Source organism: Ylistrum balloti, unplaced genomic scaffold, assembly GCF_031769215.1.
Source record: "Ylistrum balloti isolate Yb309-2 unplaced genomic scaffold, AGI_CSIRO_Ybal_v1 Utg369916, whole genome shotgun sequence".
Taxonomy (NCBI): Eukaryota; Metazoa; Mollusca; class Bivalvia; order Pectinida; family Pectinidae; genus Ylistrum; species Ylistrum balloti.
This window is the reverse complement of record NW_026782036.1, coordinates 1136280-1156545: the sequence shown is the minus strand read 5'-3', so window position 1 is coordinate 1156545 and position 20266 is coordinate 1136280. Positions and strand designations below refer to the sequence as shown.

Genomic DNA, 20266 nt, shown 5'->3' with positions numbered 1-20266 from the left:
AGGAACCCAGAATGTCAACATTTATTTCCAGTACATGATAAGTAAATGATTTAGTGTGATAGTGCTGCGTGGTTAACACCCACTTTTGGAAATCAGAGCTTGGGTTTTGAGTATGACAGTGTATTAAACGTTTGAAAGTTTTACATCAATGGCTTCTGATTTTACACGAAGGTCTCGCGGTATTGGCAAGAGAAAATCCGAAGAAAAGTTTACGTCAAGGCCTTGCAATATTGACAACTGAGCAATCATTAAAGTGAAAGCCCAATGATGTTGACAAGTTTGAACTAAAAATGTATTCATTTTTACGTGTACGTCAAGGGCTTGTGTGCTCGGTCATTTAGCCCAATAGGCTTACGATATTGGCAAGAGTGTATATTAAAAAATAAACAGTTTACAACAAGGTGTTATAATATTTACAAAAGAGGCCTTAACGATATTAACAACAGAGCGTAATGAATATTTCATCTTTTTACGTCAGGGTTTGCAATATTAACAAATGAGTGTACTTATTCACGCAATGGGCTTGCGATATTTTAGAGGAACGCGATCCGAAAACTGAGTCAACTTACGTCAAGGACTTGTGGTAAAGACAAGAGAGAGTCCAAACATTTCAGTTGTTATAAACTCTAAGGTCGTAAAGACTTAAAAACTATATAAAACGATTATGTCCGTTCAGATTTTAGAAATGGCAAATACTGCTGCGAACAGTCAACAGGAAAGATATTACAGGGCTTGTGGGTCCCCTGCAGTTGACCCATGGTAGGAGGCGACGATTCTTGACCGTCTGATACTGTAACATACCGCGTGATGTGGTCGATACTGGTCACTTCGATCAGTCAAAGAAGAAAAAGACAGTTTGATTATATCCCAAACAACTGACGAAGTATATTGGCATTGTAGGTAAGGTAATTGTGTGGGATACAGATGTATATAGGAAAACTCAGACGTATACAAGCACTTCGCCGCTGAGGTACATTGTGTAAGCGTCCAGACGACTCAGATTTAGGACGGCGGTCTCAGCCACATGAGCTGCATATGTATCGATGTGGTGGTGTTTATCAACGCATTCAATGTTTGTGATAGGGAGATCCTTTTATTATTGATACGACTGTGAGTAAGACAACACACATAAATACGTCAGCTGCTTTGAAAGACAACAGACCGATTTCTGCAGAGCGACAGTCGCAGTGTTGTGTCATTAAAGCCACTAAAACATTGGCATCATGTTTTTGGTCTTTAAGAACGAATTTTTCTTCTGAAAGACGGTTCAATACATCAAACCATGTGATCATTTGTCACGTGACTCTCTCAAAAACATACAACAAATCATTAATTCTGGATCAATTTTGAAGTCAGAGAGGTATGTCGACTGTGAAGCTACACGTTAAGTAAACCTAAAGCAGGAAAGTAGAAATACTTTGGTAGGAGGAAACCCCTGCGCAAACGAATTTACAAAGTTTGTCATCTGAGTTATAGCAACAGTTACTTTTAATACGAACACTAGATAAAAACAAAGCGCTTGGATATTGTATATTATTTACAATGTAAAATAAAATGATAAGAAGTTCTGATTCTAACGGAGGCCGTTAGCTAAGTCCCCCGAACTACCCCTGCTATCGCAAAGTAATACTAATTGTAGTAGGAAATAATTCTACTCCATAGCTAAGCCTATCTACACTAAAGCAAAACCTAACCTCTGGTGTATATACTATATATCCGAGAGGCAGTCCTGCATGACTCAATTAAACCAGTGGCCATTCAGTAGACTCCAGCAGACGACACTGGTCAACAGATATAAAATGATCATCAACATCAAGAGCCCTGCTATATACCATTAACAATAGTAAAGTTTCAAAATTTTAACAATTTGGCGGACTGATTATATCGCTGTGTTCTTTATATTTGACCATACTTAGGTGTCAATTTTCATAAAAAAATGAACAATATTTAAATCTTCCTGCATTGATCATCTTGGATTTTGAAAAAAAAACCTCAAACAATTCTTGACACAGTCATTGAAAGTCACACCAAGTTTCATTTCAATCCGACCGTCGGTTTTTGAGCTATAGCCCGTTATATTTTAACCAATCAGACGATCTGGCCGCCATATTTCATGTCTGATCGAAAAAGTACATCCGAAAGCACAGCTGCGCATAGCCATCTTCACTCTTTTCGAGAAATGTGTCGGACACAGCGCAGCGGAAGAATAAAACGATGATGATAATAACAAGAAAAAGTATCTTTAAATTCATATCATTTTTTATGTTAATAACCGTAATGATTATACAACAACTGTTCTAAATACATAAGGCTAAATTAGATGGTCTGACTACACGAGGACATTGTACAAGGTTTACTTACCGAAATATGCGCTATGGAATACCACTTCCTTAAAAAACGTTTACACAAAGCCCGCCATTTTCTTAATGAAGTGTTTGAATGATTCGAATTTATCGGTCTATTGTTTCCAGAAACTTATCGACTACTTTTTCCTTAAGTAGCAAGCTACTATTTGATTATTTATAGGTTATCTGCTTAGTGCACTGTGGAGCAGATATTCGATAAATTAACAGCGCCGTAGCTGTATAGTTTTTAACCAGGAACCGCCGCTCCGTTTCGATTATGATTGGAGGGCTCAAAACTGAACAAGACATTTTTTTCTGTTTATATATATATATTTAGTTGATTTTTAAGAGTCTAATATTTTAAGAACGAAACTAGGGAATAACAAATCTTTATCAAAATCGTTTCCTATCACACAGGCTTGATTTTCTGTTGATTTAACCACGACTACTGTATGATGCGCCACATTACTCCTGTTCTAAAACACAGTGGCATTTTGAATACAGTTAGATATAAATACTTATCATCAGTTAGCTTGTAATAATGTTATTAATTGGGATAAAAACAACAAGTCCCCTACTTCGTTTGGGAGACTATAGCAAAGCCAGAAGAAGATTAAACAAAGCGAATGAAAACATTGTAAGTTGTACTAACGGCTCTGAAATATAATTCACGCAACGTTAATGAAATGACACAGCAGAAAGAGATAGCAAGTCTACCATAGTGATCCATTATATTTCAATACGAATAATAAGACATGGTGTGAAATCCATATATCTATTTTCTATACCAAATAATGATGGCATGTCTCACTAGAAACACTCAGCTTTCCTTACAGATAAGGTTGTCAGACAGAGCTAGGACACCTCAAATATATATCTAGCTGTATGATGTTTTACAGCTTGAAATACGACAGTTCCTAACGATTGAAACTAAACAGAAACAAAAAATAATCCTCGTGCTGATATCAATTAGTATTTCAACGGATATATGAAGGTAAAAATGTTGATTGGTGCTTCAACAAAGACGTTTCCAACGACATTTAGCTTTGTCAATAAGAAACAGGAGCTTGCATGACTCAAATACATCACACGGCATTGGAATTCTTCTATAATACACTAGATATTAAAAGGATAAATAAACAGTTCAAGTTTTCATAAATTTGGAAACGTCAGCTTGATATGAAACGACATTTAGCCGAAACAATTGAATATATGCTAATTAAGTTTGAAATTAAAGTTTAGGGGATACAAACAAGAAGAATACTTTCGTTGAACTTTTTCTTCATATCTCAAAAAATAACTATTCAGAGAGATATCATATCTACTTGTGTATACTAGGGTAAAAATTATATCTATTCAATAGCCTTAGTGGAATATTTGAAGTTCGAGCAGTCACAGCTAGATGTACCTTATAATTAGATATGTTCTATATTTAAGAAGGAGATCTTTTTGTATGTCGTGTGTAACAAACACAGAATTAAAGCGTCAACAACTGTCATTTTCTTACAACAGGTCAGTTGTATTAATTTGTCCAATTAAGTTTAGTCCGCTAAAAGATATTTGTCTATTGATTAAGCCCGTACTGATTGCAGGGTACAATTTTTAAAAATCAATATTTCGGTCTAAATTTCGACATGGTAAACAGCAATCTTCCGAGTGATGTTAAATAATGGCAATATCTAACTGCTAATCAAATCAGTGGTATTAATGGCGAGCGTTATCTCTTCAGACCGGGCGTGACGTAATGGCTACCCTTGACCCCTTCATTATCAACGCACGCGACGGGTGATGTGTCTGCCCATCAATCGAACACGTATTTCGCAAACAAAAATTAATTACCAAACCAGAGGAAGTATTGTCTTTCTGAAACTGATCAATTTGATACATCATCTGTGTAAAGAATATAGAATTGTGTGCTTTTCTCTTAATCATTCATATCATAAGTTTCTCTGTAAATGTATCAAACACAACATGTTGACAATGCAAACCAGTTGTCAGTATCTTTCTCCAAAGACATTGATTATTGTGACGTGAACAGGAGAAAAGGACAGAAGGGGTGGGGGGTAGGTTTGCAGGCAACGCGTTTCCTAATTGACTGCATTTTTAAATTTGTGATCGTGCTTCAGTTTGCTTGGGAAAATACATTACCCCAAACTCGCTTTTTGTCGGGTTTATTTCCATGAACGATGAACATTTAGCTGATCGCATTTAATGATATGTATATTTGATAATGAGATAAGTTGTCCTGCGGGTATTCTCTTTAGTGTTAATTAACACTTTAACGGGTTAGATTTTAATACATCACCATTTCTCAACTATTGCACGCTCTGAAATATTCACAAACAAATAATGAAAAATATACTATATTACGGTAAATAAAACCCATATATGATAAAGAAAAAACGTCATTAAAGGACGTGCTGCATAGCCGGTATTGATGCATCTAGACGGCTGACAACGAACACATTTAGTCTATAGCACACCATGAAATATGTCATGTCGCGAACGCTGCAAGTATCTCAAGTGTCAGACACTGCTTAATAGCCGAACTTGTGTCAGTCGACTCTCTAACGAAGGCATATCCTCAACGTGTATCATGGGAGGTAAAATCTTAATGACGTTCACAAATTTACCATACATTATAAAGTTTATTTATGTTCACTGACATACTGAAGGGGAAAACATAATGAAAATCTGTTCACATATTTCCAACCAATGGTCAATATTTGTATTGTGCTGACAAAGCTTGTAAGATCCAACCAGGAAACGCTGAATATCTTTCTTAACGAGGTTTTATTCTACGGACCGTAGATCTCAGTGACACGTGTTACCAATATCTAATGATTTATATTTCAAGAACTTAAATTCAAATACATTTCCACTTCTATGTTCTGAAATTCTTTTACTTTATTTGAATAAATTCATTATATTTTCTTCATTTATTTATATCAGTGATTTGCGTTTTTCAGAGGATGACAGCTTAAAGGTAGCACTCAACCGTGGAATTGCAATTAAGTTTTTTTCAAATGTCAGATTAAATGTTTTTCAAAGATTTCTAAAAAAAATGAAATTCACTTGATTTTTCGTTCTTGAGATTGTACAAGAGACACATTAGTAAATGCCACCTTTTTATAATTTAGAGCAAGAACCAGTAGAGCCAAACAATGAATTCATCTGCACCATATAGCTGTTTCGCCCTTCTAGGCTCGTCAGTGATGTTAAGGAGGTTAATATTTGAAGCCTAGTAGGCGACTAAGGAAAATCCAAAGTGATCAAAAGAAAAGTCAAAATCTAGACGGGGAGGTTGAGCAGCCCCATAATTAGATAGAATTCCTAATTTGTATACTCCAAGATAATTTTAGAATAGTGTCAAATACATGTGTATTTTCTGAACAGTGTCACTATTCGAGTGAATTTAAACGTGGAAAGCAGATTACGGAAAACCTCGAGGACTTAAGGTTCACCAGCAGTGTCTACCACCTGCTATTTTATACAAAAACACACAAGTGAATAACACTTTTTCAGAATTACACTATATAGATGACTTGTTTCGTGTATATGTATAATCCTTGACAGGGCTTCGGGATCGGGACCGAAACCGGGCACAGCATACACCTGTCATAGGCAGTAAAAAGAAAAGAGGACGGTTTTTGTTGGAGAAAACGAGTACCTTTATATCAATATGGAATTTCTACAGCGTAAGAGACATAACACCATTCAAATACGCATTAGAGACGAGAGGAGGTTTCAAGCTTTTCACATACCTAAAGTTTCAAACATGGCGATGATATATGAACCCAAGATTGTTCACAATTCCGAAATTCGTTATTTCCATCTCCGAAGAAAATGAAAAACGTTGCTACATGCATCAAAAAGAAAGAGATGGTCTATTGGGGAGAGCATACAATGAACCATGTCTTACAGTGTGTATTTTATACAGAAGCTGGTCAGCGCATCCAGTACATATAATTGTACGCCTGCCTGTAACGGGCGCCATTTTATTCAACTTCCATCCGGACTGGCTTCATATCAACTGTATACCCCTTCTGACAACATTTTATTTTTCATATTTCCATTCAAATATTTATTAGAAATTAAAACAAAACAAAAACCAGCAAAACGTGGTTTAAATTTCCCACTTGACCAAATATTAAAGTCAGCCAGTTCAAATCCGAAAACAGACGTAATGATATAGTTCCGCTTGTCATCATAAACAGCAATTGTGTGAAATAGTATGATAACAAATAAAATTATTGATTATTGATACAAAAGTGTAAACTCTCGCATTTTCTGAATAATTACTATGTTTTTCTTTCGTTTATTGTGCATAGCTATTTCATTGAAAATGTCTGGTGTTCCGTCGGGAATTATTTACGTATCCGTGTCATGATGTAGATTGATGCTATTTCCAGAATAGAACATCCATGGTAATTATAAATGGAAGTCGATCCCGTCAGTAAGTGGTGACAGTTTCTTTATAGCGGAGTCTATAGCTATGATAATGATTTTGTGGGAAAATGACATGTTTAAACATCTTGTTATTTGATAGCTTCGTAAAGTTACTTACTTTTTGTGAAGGTCTTATTTAAATCCAACAACTTCGGATATGTCAGTATAATGTATAGTGATACCAAAGTGAAAGTGACCGGCGACCAGTTGTGATTTAGTAATTCCGACACCGACCGAATCACTGTAAATTTTAGTATAAAGTCTCATATCCTACAATTTGACATAGTAATGATTTATAGTCGAATGCAACACAGAATGTAAATATTACATTGATATCAATCAGGATTACTTAATGAACGTATCACCTTGCTCGCCGAATGTGTATTCATACGCTTAACCAGATCGGCGTTTATAGCCTGATAAACTCCCATCTGATTCACATAGAACTGAAGGGGAAACTGGTGGTAGGAAGGAAATATAACTACATGACATTGTTTTTTTATATAATCACCGATAAATGACTGACCAAGATAATTAATGGAGAATTTAATGTTAGTAATATTATTCTGGGTTCTAAAGGACAAATATGTACAGTGTATAAAGTTGTTAATTTCATTTCCAATATTGTATTCGGGCGTCTGACTGTAGTTTACGCCTTGTATTATATATATATGTATATATATATATATTGTATACAATGGCAATGGGACCGAAATGACTTGGTTGTGATACTATGTACGTGGACCATACTTCAGACTTTATATAGCTGTCAGTAGCGAATCAGACTGGACAATTTCAAGTGAAGACCTAAGATATGTGGTTCCACGTGACGTTTAGTGGCTGTGTGTTTGGATAGCATAATTTACTTCACTTGTATGATGTTCGTTGATGTACCCACCAGTAATTCTGTACGAAACGGAGACACTGTCTCAAAAATAGCCCTGCTTACCCTCGTGAGATAACGAATATTGTCCGACAACAATTCAAATACACAAGTCCTTTAAACGGTGATAAAACTGCAGAAGTACTCAGCTCACCGTGGGCTTTTCGATTTGACCATATTTTAGATTTTGAGGCACACGTTGGTTTGAAAGGGAGCCGAAATACACAGGTGTATGTGAAAACACCAGCATTTTTGTTGAGGTTGAATGTTCTGAGTGAAATTGTGACTTCGCCTCTGGAAAAAACAGACCTTGTATTAGGAAACCAGAATAATTGTTAATAGAACATATTTGCGAGTTATAGTATATAATATATGTAGCTTTGTCCAATGTACACGTATCCCTGTGAAAATGGAGCCAAATTCAAAGCATAAACAAAGATACTAAATTCGAAAGAAAAAAAGGTCATGTGCAAATCGTGGGTCCTTCCGGTAACAAGCACCGCCAATATCTTGTGTTGTATGTTCTTTGTAAGAGAGTTCGGTAATATGCTGCTTTAAATTAGATCTGGCTAATGCATAGGCTGTTAAGAAAGAGAAAGACAACATAGGAAAGAAACAGTGCATGGAAAAAGAGTATGGGGACCTTTTTCAGTTAACGTTATTTGTTGTAAAGGATAAGCAGGACAAGAGGCGCATAGAGCCTGTATTCGCTCACCTGTTTTAGCTGCTGAAATTGGTTGATGAAAACTAAAGGAATATTATTTAAAACATTTGTCTCAGTTTACCCTCAAAGTGAGTTAAACGCACAGTTTAAACAAAACAATCCTTCTCCAGTCAAGGATGCATCAGTTCGAATTTGGGCAAAAATTCCCTTATTGGGCACGCCCCTCTCGCCCCATAGGAGCAAGACCAACGTTTATATGAAATTGGTCCCTTTCACCTAAGCATGCCTCAGACCAATTAGGGACAGAAGTCATGAATTCCTACCGAAGAGAAAGAGTTTTTGAAATGTAGACAAATGTACTCTCCCCCTATTGAGCACCACCCCTCTCGCGTCAGAGGGCCGAGTCCCATCGTTTTATGTTAAGTTTCATTTGTATTTTCCCTTAATAATTCTTCAGACCAAATTTAGTCAAAATCCAATCATCCCTACAGAAGGAGAAGGATTTTAAAGCATTTCCTCTATGTCACATATTGGGCTCTGCTCCTCCCGTCCTACAATGTAGGAGGCCGAGACCTAACATTGACACAAAATTGATACCCTTTCACTACAAAATGCTTTATCACTAAAACAAGAGAAGGGTTTTTAAGAATAGATCTTTTTCCCCTATTGGGGTCCCACCACTTTCGCTCTATGTGACCGGCGACACCAGTTTCTATATAAGAATTAATTTCTCTTCAACGAAAGATGCTTCAGGCTAAATTTAGACAAAATCAAATAATTTCTAAAGGAGCCACGGGTTTGAAAATTGATTCCCCTCCACCCCAGAATGCTTCAGCCGAAAATGTTGGCAAAATCAAACTATTCCTACCAGAGTAGGATTTTTAAGTATTTCCTTTACTTCCACTATTGGGATCGAGACGAACTGTTTATACAAAAATGATATACTTTACCAAAGGATACTTCGGACCAAGTTGGGGAATATCAATGTATACCTACAGGATGAGCAGGATTTAATATTAAAAAACTTGCAAATTTTCCTCTTTTCGGTCACGCCTCTCAGTTCGGAGGGGGCGACATCCGCAATGTATATAAAATCTGTTCGTTTATCAATACTAGTGATTTGTAGAAAAAGCTGACACACGATGGACGACGAACACCGGTCGTTACCGGTTTTCGGACCAAGCGAGTTAAAACAAAATAGAAATGAAGACTTTCGTCATTGTATAATAACAACAAAAAAAAGAGAAGTGATACGTCGTCCCCCAAAATACTACCCATCTGACTGACTGATACAGAGAGAAAAAGAACTGGAGATTTCGCCTGATTAGTCAGTCAGATCAAAGAAATTCCGTGAAATGATATCAGATTGACATCCAGTCAGACAATGTTAGATTTCATACTCTTCATCTGTGATCATAGATCAAGCAAACTGGATTAAGTTACATATGATGTGTTCAGTGGGTAAGCTTACAATCAGTGGTCAATCGTTCCGGTATCCACTGCGGACTGCAATGTCCTCTGACCAACGAGCTGACACAAATCACGAATTGAACGAGACTTTTATATTATTAACAATGACCCTGGACCCTTAGTATACAACCCACTAATCACCCATTCATTGCAATTTCAGGCTTCACCGAGTACGAATCCTCACATATTAGTATCCCGTATTAAGCATTTCTGCATAATTAGCGTCGGTAATGTTAGTCACGTGGCGCGATATTATCGATTTAGACAGGTCTTACATAGCGTACTCTAGCAACATTACCAGTACCACGTGACAAAATACGTGATTTCATGACCTCTTCGTATCAAAGCTAATGAGGTACAGTGTAGTAAAAAAAAAACTGTCACTCTGGAAACATCTACAAAATTCAAGATTTTTGCTCTCGATTTCTGTACCTGGTCGTTTATGGTCTCCTTTAATACGTAATGTCAGAGTAGATGGCTAAAAATCGAGCCAATTATCAAAAGGATATTTTTTTCTTTTGTAGACAACGGAGAAGTTTCGCTCATTAGTCATTTTTACGTTTATGTTTCTAAGGGTCATCCTTTTTTGTATTTTTAAGATTTACATTGATGTGCAAGGAGACGATTACGGAACATTCGTTTGTGTCGTGAATATTTTGATTTCTAAAACGTGACTCCGGCTGACTAGATGGTCGGTAACCATTTGAGCATACAGACTTGAAACATAATTGGCAAACTTAAGATCTTTCGGAAGAGAAAATAAGATGATTTTGAAATTGATCGAATGTGTTTCAGAAAGTGACCTAATAGATGACCTTGTCTAAATCAAACGACTGGCACTTTAGCACGAGCTGAAGCAACTGATGTTACATTGTAGACAATAACATGCCAAATCATCAACTAATATCGTCACCCCAAGTCGAACATTCTCGATTTTAATTTAGTCTTCGGAGATCTAGAATAATGTCGTTGACATTTAGGTATCGGAATATCAGTTGAGAACAAAAGAACGTACAACATAAACTTTAATAAGTATGCCAAAAACAAATAGTCACGTGAGTGTTAGTGAGATTCGTCGAGGCGATATGAACATGCAGATGACGGCAGGCATAAGAAAAGCGGCCCATATGAATGACAGAACACACATAAAACTGTCAGAAACCTTTTGTATGTTTGAATGTGATGTTTCCAAGCTTTAGCGATAAGGAGTTAGGCTGTCCTCGTTAGTGTTACGTACCCTATATACAAGCTGATCAGGTGAGTGAAAATTGATTTTTCCACACTAGATTTTGTCACCTCAATTTATCTAAGGAAATCGGGCTAAGGCGTCACAGGAAAAATCTACATTTAAACCCATCTACACCACGAGTATTGTTCCTTCAATCTGAGCTCGAAGAATAATTCTAACTCAGATGCAAATATAGTATAGAACGGGAAGGTCCTAAAATAGCTCTGGTCCCTATTTCACCACTGTAGAACAATCGATTTATCTACATACAATTTCGTAAAGGTTTTACTTGAAGTCAGCTCTCATTTATACTAAATGCTATAAATCTACATGTACAATGTACATCCGATACTTGTATATAACAAGCTTATTGTCCTACAACGTACATCCGACACTTGGATTTAATAAGCTTATTGTCCAACAACGTACATCCGACACTTGGCTATAACAAGCGTATTTCCCTAAAACGTACATCCGACACATGTGTATAACAAGCTTATTGTCCTACAATGTACATCCGATACTTGTGTATAACAAGCTTATTGTCCTACATTGTACATCCGACACTTGGATTTAATAAGCTTATTGTCCAACAACGTACATCTGACACTTGGACATAACAAGCTTATTGTCCTACAACGTACATCCGACAATTAGACATAATAAGCTTATTGTCCTACAACGTACATCCGACACTTTTGTATAACAAGCTTATTTCCCTACAACGTACATCCGACACTTGTGTATAACAAGCTTATTGTCCTACAATGTACATCCGACACTTGTGTATAACAAGCTTATTGTCCTACAATGTACATCCGATACTTGTGTATAACAAGCTTATTGTCCTACAACGTACATCCGACACTTGTGTATAACAAGCTTATTGTCCTACAACGTTCATCCGACACTTTTGTATAACAAGCTTATTGTCCTACAACGTACATCTGACACTTGGATATAACAAGCTTATTGTCCTACAACGTACATCCGACAATTGTGTATAACAAGCTTATTGTCCTACAATGTACATCCGATACTTGTGTATAACAAGCTTATTGTCCTACATCGTATATCCGACACTTGTGTATAACAAGCTTATTGTCCTACAATGTACATCCGATACTTGTGTATAACAAGATTTTTGTCCTACAACGTACATCTGACACTTGGATATAACAAGCTTGTTGTCCTACAACGTACATCCGACAATTGGATATAATAAGCTTATTGTCCTACAACGTACATCCGACACTTTTGTATAACAAGCTTATTGTCCTACAACGCACATCCGACACTTGTGTATAACAAGCTTATTGTCCTACAATGTACATCCGACACTTGTGTATAACAAGCTTATTGTCCTACAATGTACATCCGACACTTGGCTATAACAAGCGTATTTCCCTAAAACGTACATCCGACACATGTGTAAAACAAGCTTATTGTCCTACAATGTACATCCGATACTTGTGTATAACAAGCTTATTGTCCTACAATGTACATCCGATACTTGTGTATAACAAGCTTATTGTCCTACAACGTACATCCGACACTTGTGTATAACAAGATTTTTGTCCTACAACGTACATCTGACACTTGTCTATAACAAGCTTATTGTCCTACAACGTTCATCCGACACTTTTGTATAACAAGCTTATTGTCCTACAACGTACATCTGACACTTGGATATAACAAGCTTGTTGTCCTACAACGTACATCCGACAATTGGATATAATAAGCTTATTGTCCTACAACGTACATCCGACAATTGTGTATCACAAGCTTATTGTCCTACAATGTACATCCGACACATGTGTATAACAAGCTTATTGTCCTACAATGTACATCCGATACTTGTGTATAACAAGCTTATTGTCCTACAACGTACATCCGATACTTGTGTATAACAAGATTTTTGTCCTACAACGTACATCTGACACTTGGCTATAACAAGCTTGTTGTCCTACAACGTACATCCGACAATTGGATATAATAAGCTTATTGTCCTACAACGTACATCCGACACTTTTGTATAACAAGCTTATTGTCCTACAACGCACATCCGACACTTGTGTATAACAAGCTTATTGTCCTACAATGTACATCCGACACTTGGCTATAACAAGCGTATTTCCCTAAAACGTACATCAGACACATGTGTATAACAAGATTTTTGTCCTACAACGTACATCTGACACTTGGATATAACAAGCTTGTTGTCCTACAACGTACATCCGACACCTGTGTATAACAAGCTTATTGTCCTACAATGTACATCCGATACTTGTGTATAACAAGCTTATTGTCCTACAACGTACATCCGACACTTGGATTTAATAAGCTTATTGTCCAACAACGTACATCTGACACTTGGATATAACAAGCTTATTGTCCTACAACGTACATCCGACAATTAGATATAATAAGCTTATTGTCCAACAACGTACATCCGACACTTTTGTATAACAAGCTTATTGTCCTACAATGTACATCCGACACTTGTGTATAACAAGCGTATTTCCCTACAACGTACATTCGACACTTGTGTATAACAAGCTTATTGTCCTACAACGTACATCCGACACTTGGATTTAATAAGCTTATTGTCCAACAACGTACATCCGACACTTGGCTATAACAAGCGTATTTCCCTAAAACGTACATCCGACTCATGTGTATAACAAGCTTATTGTCCTACAACGTTCATCCGACACTTGTGTATAACAAGCTTATTGTCTTACAACGTACATCCGACACTTGGCTATAACAAGCGTATTTCCCTAAAACGTACATCCGACACATGTGTATAACAAGCTTATTGTCCTACAATGTACATCCGATACTTGTGTATAACAAGCTTATTGTCCTACAATGTACATCCGATACTTGTGTTTAACAAGCTTATTGTCCTACAATGTAGATCCGATACTTGTGTATAATAAGCTTATTGTCTTACAACGTACATCCGACACTTGGATTTAATAAGCTTTTTGTCCTACAATAATCCGACTTGGATTTAATAAGCTTATTGTCCTACAACGTACATCCGACACTTGGATTTAATAAGCTTATTGTCCAACAACGTACATCTGACACTTGGATATAACAAGCTTATTGTCCTACAACGTACATCCGACACTTGGATTTAATAAGCTTATTGTCCAACAACGTACATCCGACACTTGTGTATAACAAGCTTATTGTCCTACAATGTACATCCGACACTTGTGTATAACAAGCTTATTGTCCTACAATGTACATCCGATACTTGTGTACATCCGACACTTGTGTATAACAAGCGTATTGTCCTACAACGTACATCCGATACTTGTGTATAACAAGCTTATTGTCCTACAACGTACATCCGACAGTTGTGTATAACAAGCTTATTGTCCTACAACGTACATCCGACACTTGTGTATAACAAGCTTATTGTCCTACAACGTACATCCGACACTTGTGTATAACAAGCTTATTGTCCTACAACGTACATCCGACACTTGTGTATAACAAGCTTATTGTCCTACAACGTACATCCGACACTTGTGTATAACAAGCTTATTGTCCTACAACGTACATCCGACACTTGTGTATAACAAGCTTATTGTCCTACAACGTACATCCGACATTGTGTATAACAAGCTTATTGTCCTACAACGTACATCCGACACTTGGATATAACAAGCTTATTGTCCTACAACGTACATCCGACACTTAAGCTTATTGTCCTACAACGTACATCCGACACTTTTGTATAACAAGCTTATTGTCCTACAAGCTTATTGTGTATAACAAGCTTATTGTCCTACAATGTACATCCGACACTTGTGTATAACAAGCGTATTTCCCTAAACGTACATCAGACACATGTGTATACACAACTTGATTTAATTGTCCTACAACGTACATCTGACACTTGGACAAGCTTATTTCCCTACAACGTACATCCGACACTTGTGTATAAAAAGCTTATTGTCCTACAATGTACATCCGATACTTGTGTATAACAAGCTTATTGTCCTACAACGTACATCCGACACTTGTGTATAACAAGCTTATTGTCCTACAACGTACATCCGACACTTGGATAATAAGCTTATTGTCCAATACATCCGACACTTGGATTGTATTGTCCAACAACGTACATCCGACACTTGTGTATAACAAGCTTATTGTCCTACAACGTACATCCGACAACTGTGTACATTGTCCGATCACTTGTGTATAACAAGCTTATTGTCCTACAACGTACATCCGACACTTGTACAAGCTTATTGTCCTACACTTCCGACACTTGTGCTTATTTCCCTAACAAGCACTTTATTATTGTCTTACAATGTACAACCGACACTTGTGTATAACAAGCGTATTTCCCTACAACGTACATCCGATACTTGTGTATAACAAGCTTATTGTCCTACAACGTACATCCGATACTTGTGTATAACAAGCTTATTGGCCTACAACGTACATCCGACACTTGTGTATAACAAGCTTATTGTCCCACAACGTACATCCGACACTTTTGTATAACAAGCTTATTGTCCTTCAACGTACATCCGACGCTTGGACATAACAAGCTTATTGTCCTACAACGTATATCCGACATTTGTGTATGAAAGCATACAAGTTGTACAGTCTACACTCGACATTTGTGTATGAAAGCATACAAGTTGTACAGTCCACATTCGACATTTGTGTATGAAAGCATGCAAGTTGTACAGTCTACACACGACATTTGTGTATGAAAGCATACAAGTTGTACAGTCCACACTTGACATTTGTGTTTGAAAGCATACAAGTTGTACAGTCCACACACGACATTTGTGTATGAAAGCATACAAGTTGTACAGTCTACACTCCACTCGACAATTGTGTATGAAAGCATACAAGTTGTACAGTCTACACTCGACATTTGTGTATGAAAGCATACAAGTTGTACAGTCCACACTCGACATTTGTGTATGGAAGCATACAAGTTGTACGGTCTACACTCGACATTTGTGTATGAAAGCATACAAGTTGTAGAGTCTACACTCGACATTTGTGGATGAAAGCATGCAAGTTGTACAGTCTACACTCGACATTTGTGTATGAAAGCATACAAGTTGTACAGTCTACACTCGACATTTGTGTATGAAAGCATACAAGTTGTACAGTCTACACTCGACATTTGTGTATGAAAGCATACAAGTTGTACAGTCTACACTCGACATTTGTGTATGAAAGCATACAAGTTGTACAGTCCACACCCGACATTTGTGTTTGAAAGTATGTAAGTTGTACAGTCTACACTCGACATTTGTGTATGAAAGCATACAAGTTGTAGAGTCTACACTCGACTCGACAATTGTGTATGAAAGCATACAAGTTGTACAGTCTACACTCGACTCGACATTTGTGTATGAAAGCATACAAGTTGTATATTCTACACTCGACATTTGTAGATGAAAGCATACAAGTTGTACAGTCCACACTCGACATTTGTGTATGAAAGCATACAAGTTGTACAGTCTACACTCGACATTTGTGTATGAAAGGATACAAGTTGTACAGTCCACACCCGACATTTGTGTATGAAAGCATACAAGTTGTACAGTCTACACTCGACATTTGTGTATGAAAGCATACAAGTTGTACAGTCTACACTCGACTCGACATTTGTGTTTGAAAGTATGTAAGTTGTACAGTCCACACTCGACTCGACATTTGTGTTTGAAAGCATGTAAGTTGTACAGTCCACACTCGACTCGACATTTGTGTATGAAAGCATACAAGTTGTACAGTCTACACTCGACATTTGTGTATGAAAGCATTTAAGTTGTACAGTCTACACTCGACTCGACATTTGTGTTTGAAAGTATGTAAGTTGTACAGTCTACACTCGACATTTGTGTATGAAAGCATACAAGTTGTACAGTCTACACTCAACAATTGTGTATGAAAGTATACAAGTTGTACAGTCTACACTCGACTCGACATTTGTGTTTGAAAGCATGTAAGTTGTACAGTCTACACTCGACATTTGTGTTTGAAAGCATACAAGTTGTACAGTCCACACTCGACATTTGTGTATGAAAGCATACAAGTTGTACAGTCTACACTCGACACTGGTGTTAATAATCTTAATAAATGTGTATTTTCACATTGAAGGTGTCATTTCTTTCTGAAATAACGTTTCACAATAATACTGGAAGTAAAATGTTCTATTTGCCTTAATTATTTACAATGATATTGCTTTCATGATAAGAAACAGAAATAGGCCCGTATTATACGGGTTTCTATATGAAGTTAGCGTCAGGTGGGAAATGACTGCCAATGTCGTGAGGGCTAAATTTGAATTTTTCACCAGTAACATTTTCTTATTTATATTTTCTGCAGTTTAAAATTGATCGACTCAAGTAAGATAAACATTATCAACAAATAATACCTTTTCAGCACTGAATAAAGAAAACCCTAATGTTGATTAGGATAATGCATTTTTTAAAATGTCAATTAATTCATAAGTTAGTTTAATGTTTGGAACATATTTTGGTCAATTTTTGGTCAGATCTTTTGTGTCTAAGAGTAGAAATACATTTTACTCCACTGTTGATCACGTTTAGATACATAAGAATGTGCGTGGGTATGATTCTCTACAAACTAGTGATTGTGCTATATGATCACAGTCATTATAACGTGCGTGTAGCTGGCTATCTATCTCCCAAAACACTGTCTTTGTTTCATATATATTTTATAGGTTTCCCTAAAGCAAAGCTAATGCCAGTGAAAGAGTTATTTGATTGTAAATCAAACATTTCCGATTGTCAAAATAAGTTCTCAAACTCTTCCAGACGAGATCTAATAGTGATAATGTCTTAACTGAGAAGGCAATATGTCATTGTAAACATAGATATATACATCTATTATATATGTGTTTGTATGTGTCCAAATATTGTTCCGTTTAAAGATGTTCTGTAACTGGAAATCAATTACTGTTCAAGAGTCACTAAAACTAAATACAGGAGAAAAGAAACTGTTTCAAGATAATTACCCATTTTAAACATCAGAGAGAGCATTTTCCATTTCAAACATAATTGTGAAAATTGCAGGTTAGCAATGTAGTAGAAAAGCGTGCGTCAGTAATGTCTTAAGGGGTACTCACTCTTTGGTTCGATGTAGTAGTTTGACAAGCAGTGTTGATGCAAAAGCCTTGGACAGGGACGCAATTCCAAATAATGTTTTGTTAGAAACAGGCTCCTTAGTTTCTCGATTTTTTACTCCATATCCTTTTGAAAACACAATCCGGCCATCCTTGACCACGGAAACGGCCATACCTGGGTTTTTATTGCACGCTAGGACCGCTCTAAGTGTCTTGTCCACCTCCTCTTCTTTAAGTCCACTTTCGGCAAGAGAAAATACAAGTAGTAACAGGAATAATGGTAAAATTCGTGGTACTTCCATGTTGTATAAACGACAGATGTAGTTATGTTGTCGATTGGCAGCAGCCTCCATTCCCGAGAGCCAGGCTCCCTTTAGGCACGCTATACCCCGGCGGGCTGTCTGTGACAACTCGGTGCAATATTTACTGGGAGGTTGGGATGCAACGTGAACGACTTCTGTTGTAAATTAATTCCAATTTGCCAATTTTAAAGCTTTCGATTTTGTCCACATTATTCAATTGACATACGGGGTTAATTTAGGAACTACAACATTTCCTTCGACACAATGTAATCTAGTAGTAACGCAAGTGTTATTTGATAGAGAAAAATATGTCATAATGAGGAAAGAGTTGAAACACAACCGTCTGTGATAATGATGAATTATTAGCAACAGTGTCGGCTAACTAGCCCGAACTCTGTTTACAGTTCTGTATCGACGTCTTAACGAACACAGGATTCTAACATTCCACCAAGTTCTCTAGTATTCGGCTGACGTAGATTCTCTGTTTCAGACTCAGGTACGTCACGCTAAACTAGACAGCAGTAAGTAGCTGAGTGTATCAGTATTGTCTTTGTCGAGTATCCTTATAAATTATGATCCGTGAAACAGCGACTGTCACAGTATCTAAATATTACAGCATCTCAATGTTGCTCCAGTTCTATATGTCTTATTGTGTATTCACGATAAGACAAGTGTATCATAACACCACAATGTCTTTCTAGCGTTCCTCACAGAGAGTTAGACAGGTATCTAAATGTATCGATGTCTTTTTAATATTGTGTACAAACAAGAAGACGTGCATCTAAGTGTATCACAGGGTGTCTATCATGTGATTAACTGTAAAACATGTGTATCTGAGTGTCTAGTTTACGAATCACAGTCAGAAATGTGACTAATATTGCGATGAAGGTTAAGATGTTTATCCGAGTGTATCACATCGTGTCTAGTTTTGATGGTGTATCTTTTTGACATCACCGTGTCTACTACCAGTAAGACAGGTGTGTCTCAGATACCACGTAAAGTATTTACACAACATGAACCGGACAATTTCACAAATGTTTATCCAGTATTAGGTAGTGTATTCAGGCAAAAAAAGCTTGTAATCACTTTTAAACACCAAAGAATCAATTCAAATAACTGTTATTCCAGCCGTAATTGAATTTCAGATGAATGTTTTAAAATTCCTTGATTAAAGAGAAGATAACACATCCATGTCACATTTCTCGGATCCTTTTTACATCAGCAGAATATTGCTATCTGATTAATTATCCAGAACCTTTGATTGTCATTCTTCGTCAGTTTTGCCAGATGATCTGAATGTATGTTCTGGTATAATAAAGAAATTCCGTACTCGTTGATACAGCACTGAAATCCCAGTTTCCTCGTCAGACGTTTTACATAGACCTACACCAGGGAGAACGACACGAATCGTTTGTCAGTCACACGTGTTAGCTTACTGTTGTATCGGAAGTATCTGTAGCGTGCACAAGAGGGGCCGTCCAGGGGCTTTGACAGGCCAACAGCGAAACGGACTATATATGTATCCCGTCCTGCAAGTTCCGCCAGTCAATGAAGGCCTTCCGTATTATAAATACAGCATAGACAAGTTCGGCCGATTTATAATATATGTATTATCTATATCTGTTGTTGCACTGATCACTACATCACGGTTGTAGACAGAAATGTATCTATCACATTTACTCTCTATAACCCTATAATAGCTTTACGAAACGTACGTTATAGATACAGATTTATGAAAACGTGACAGACATGTGTTCGGTCAGGGTATAACATGTGTGCAT

The 20266-nt window shown here is 36.9% G+C and overlaps 1 protein-coding gene across 1 annotated transcript in view; it reads right to left on the bottom strand.

Moving 5' to 3' along the window:
• The window catches only part of LOC132546850 (protein flp-like), a 61894-nt gene extending 42063 nt beyond the window's left edge, over positions 1-19831 (bottom strand). The window contains exon 1 of the mRNA XM_060210576.1: positions 18187-19831. Coding sequence (XP_060066559.1) covers positions 18187-18536 — 350 coding nt within the window. The 5' untranslated portion in view covers positions 18537-19831. The remainder of the gene's footprint in view (positions 1-18186) is intronic.
• Between the last annotated feature and the right edge of the window lie 435 nt (positions 19832-20266).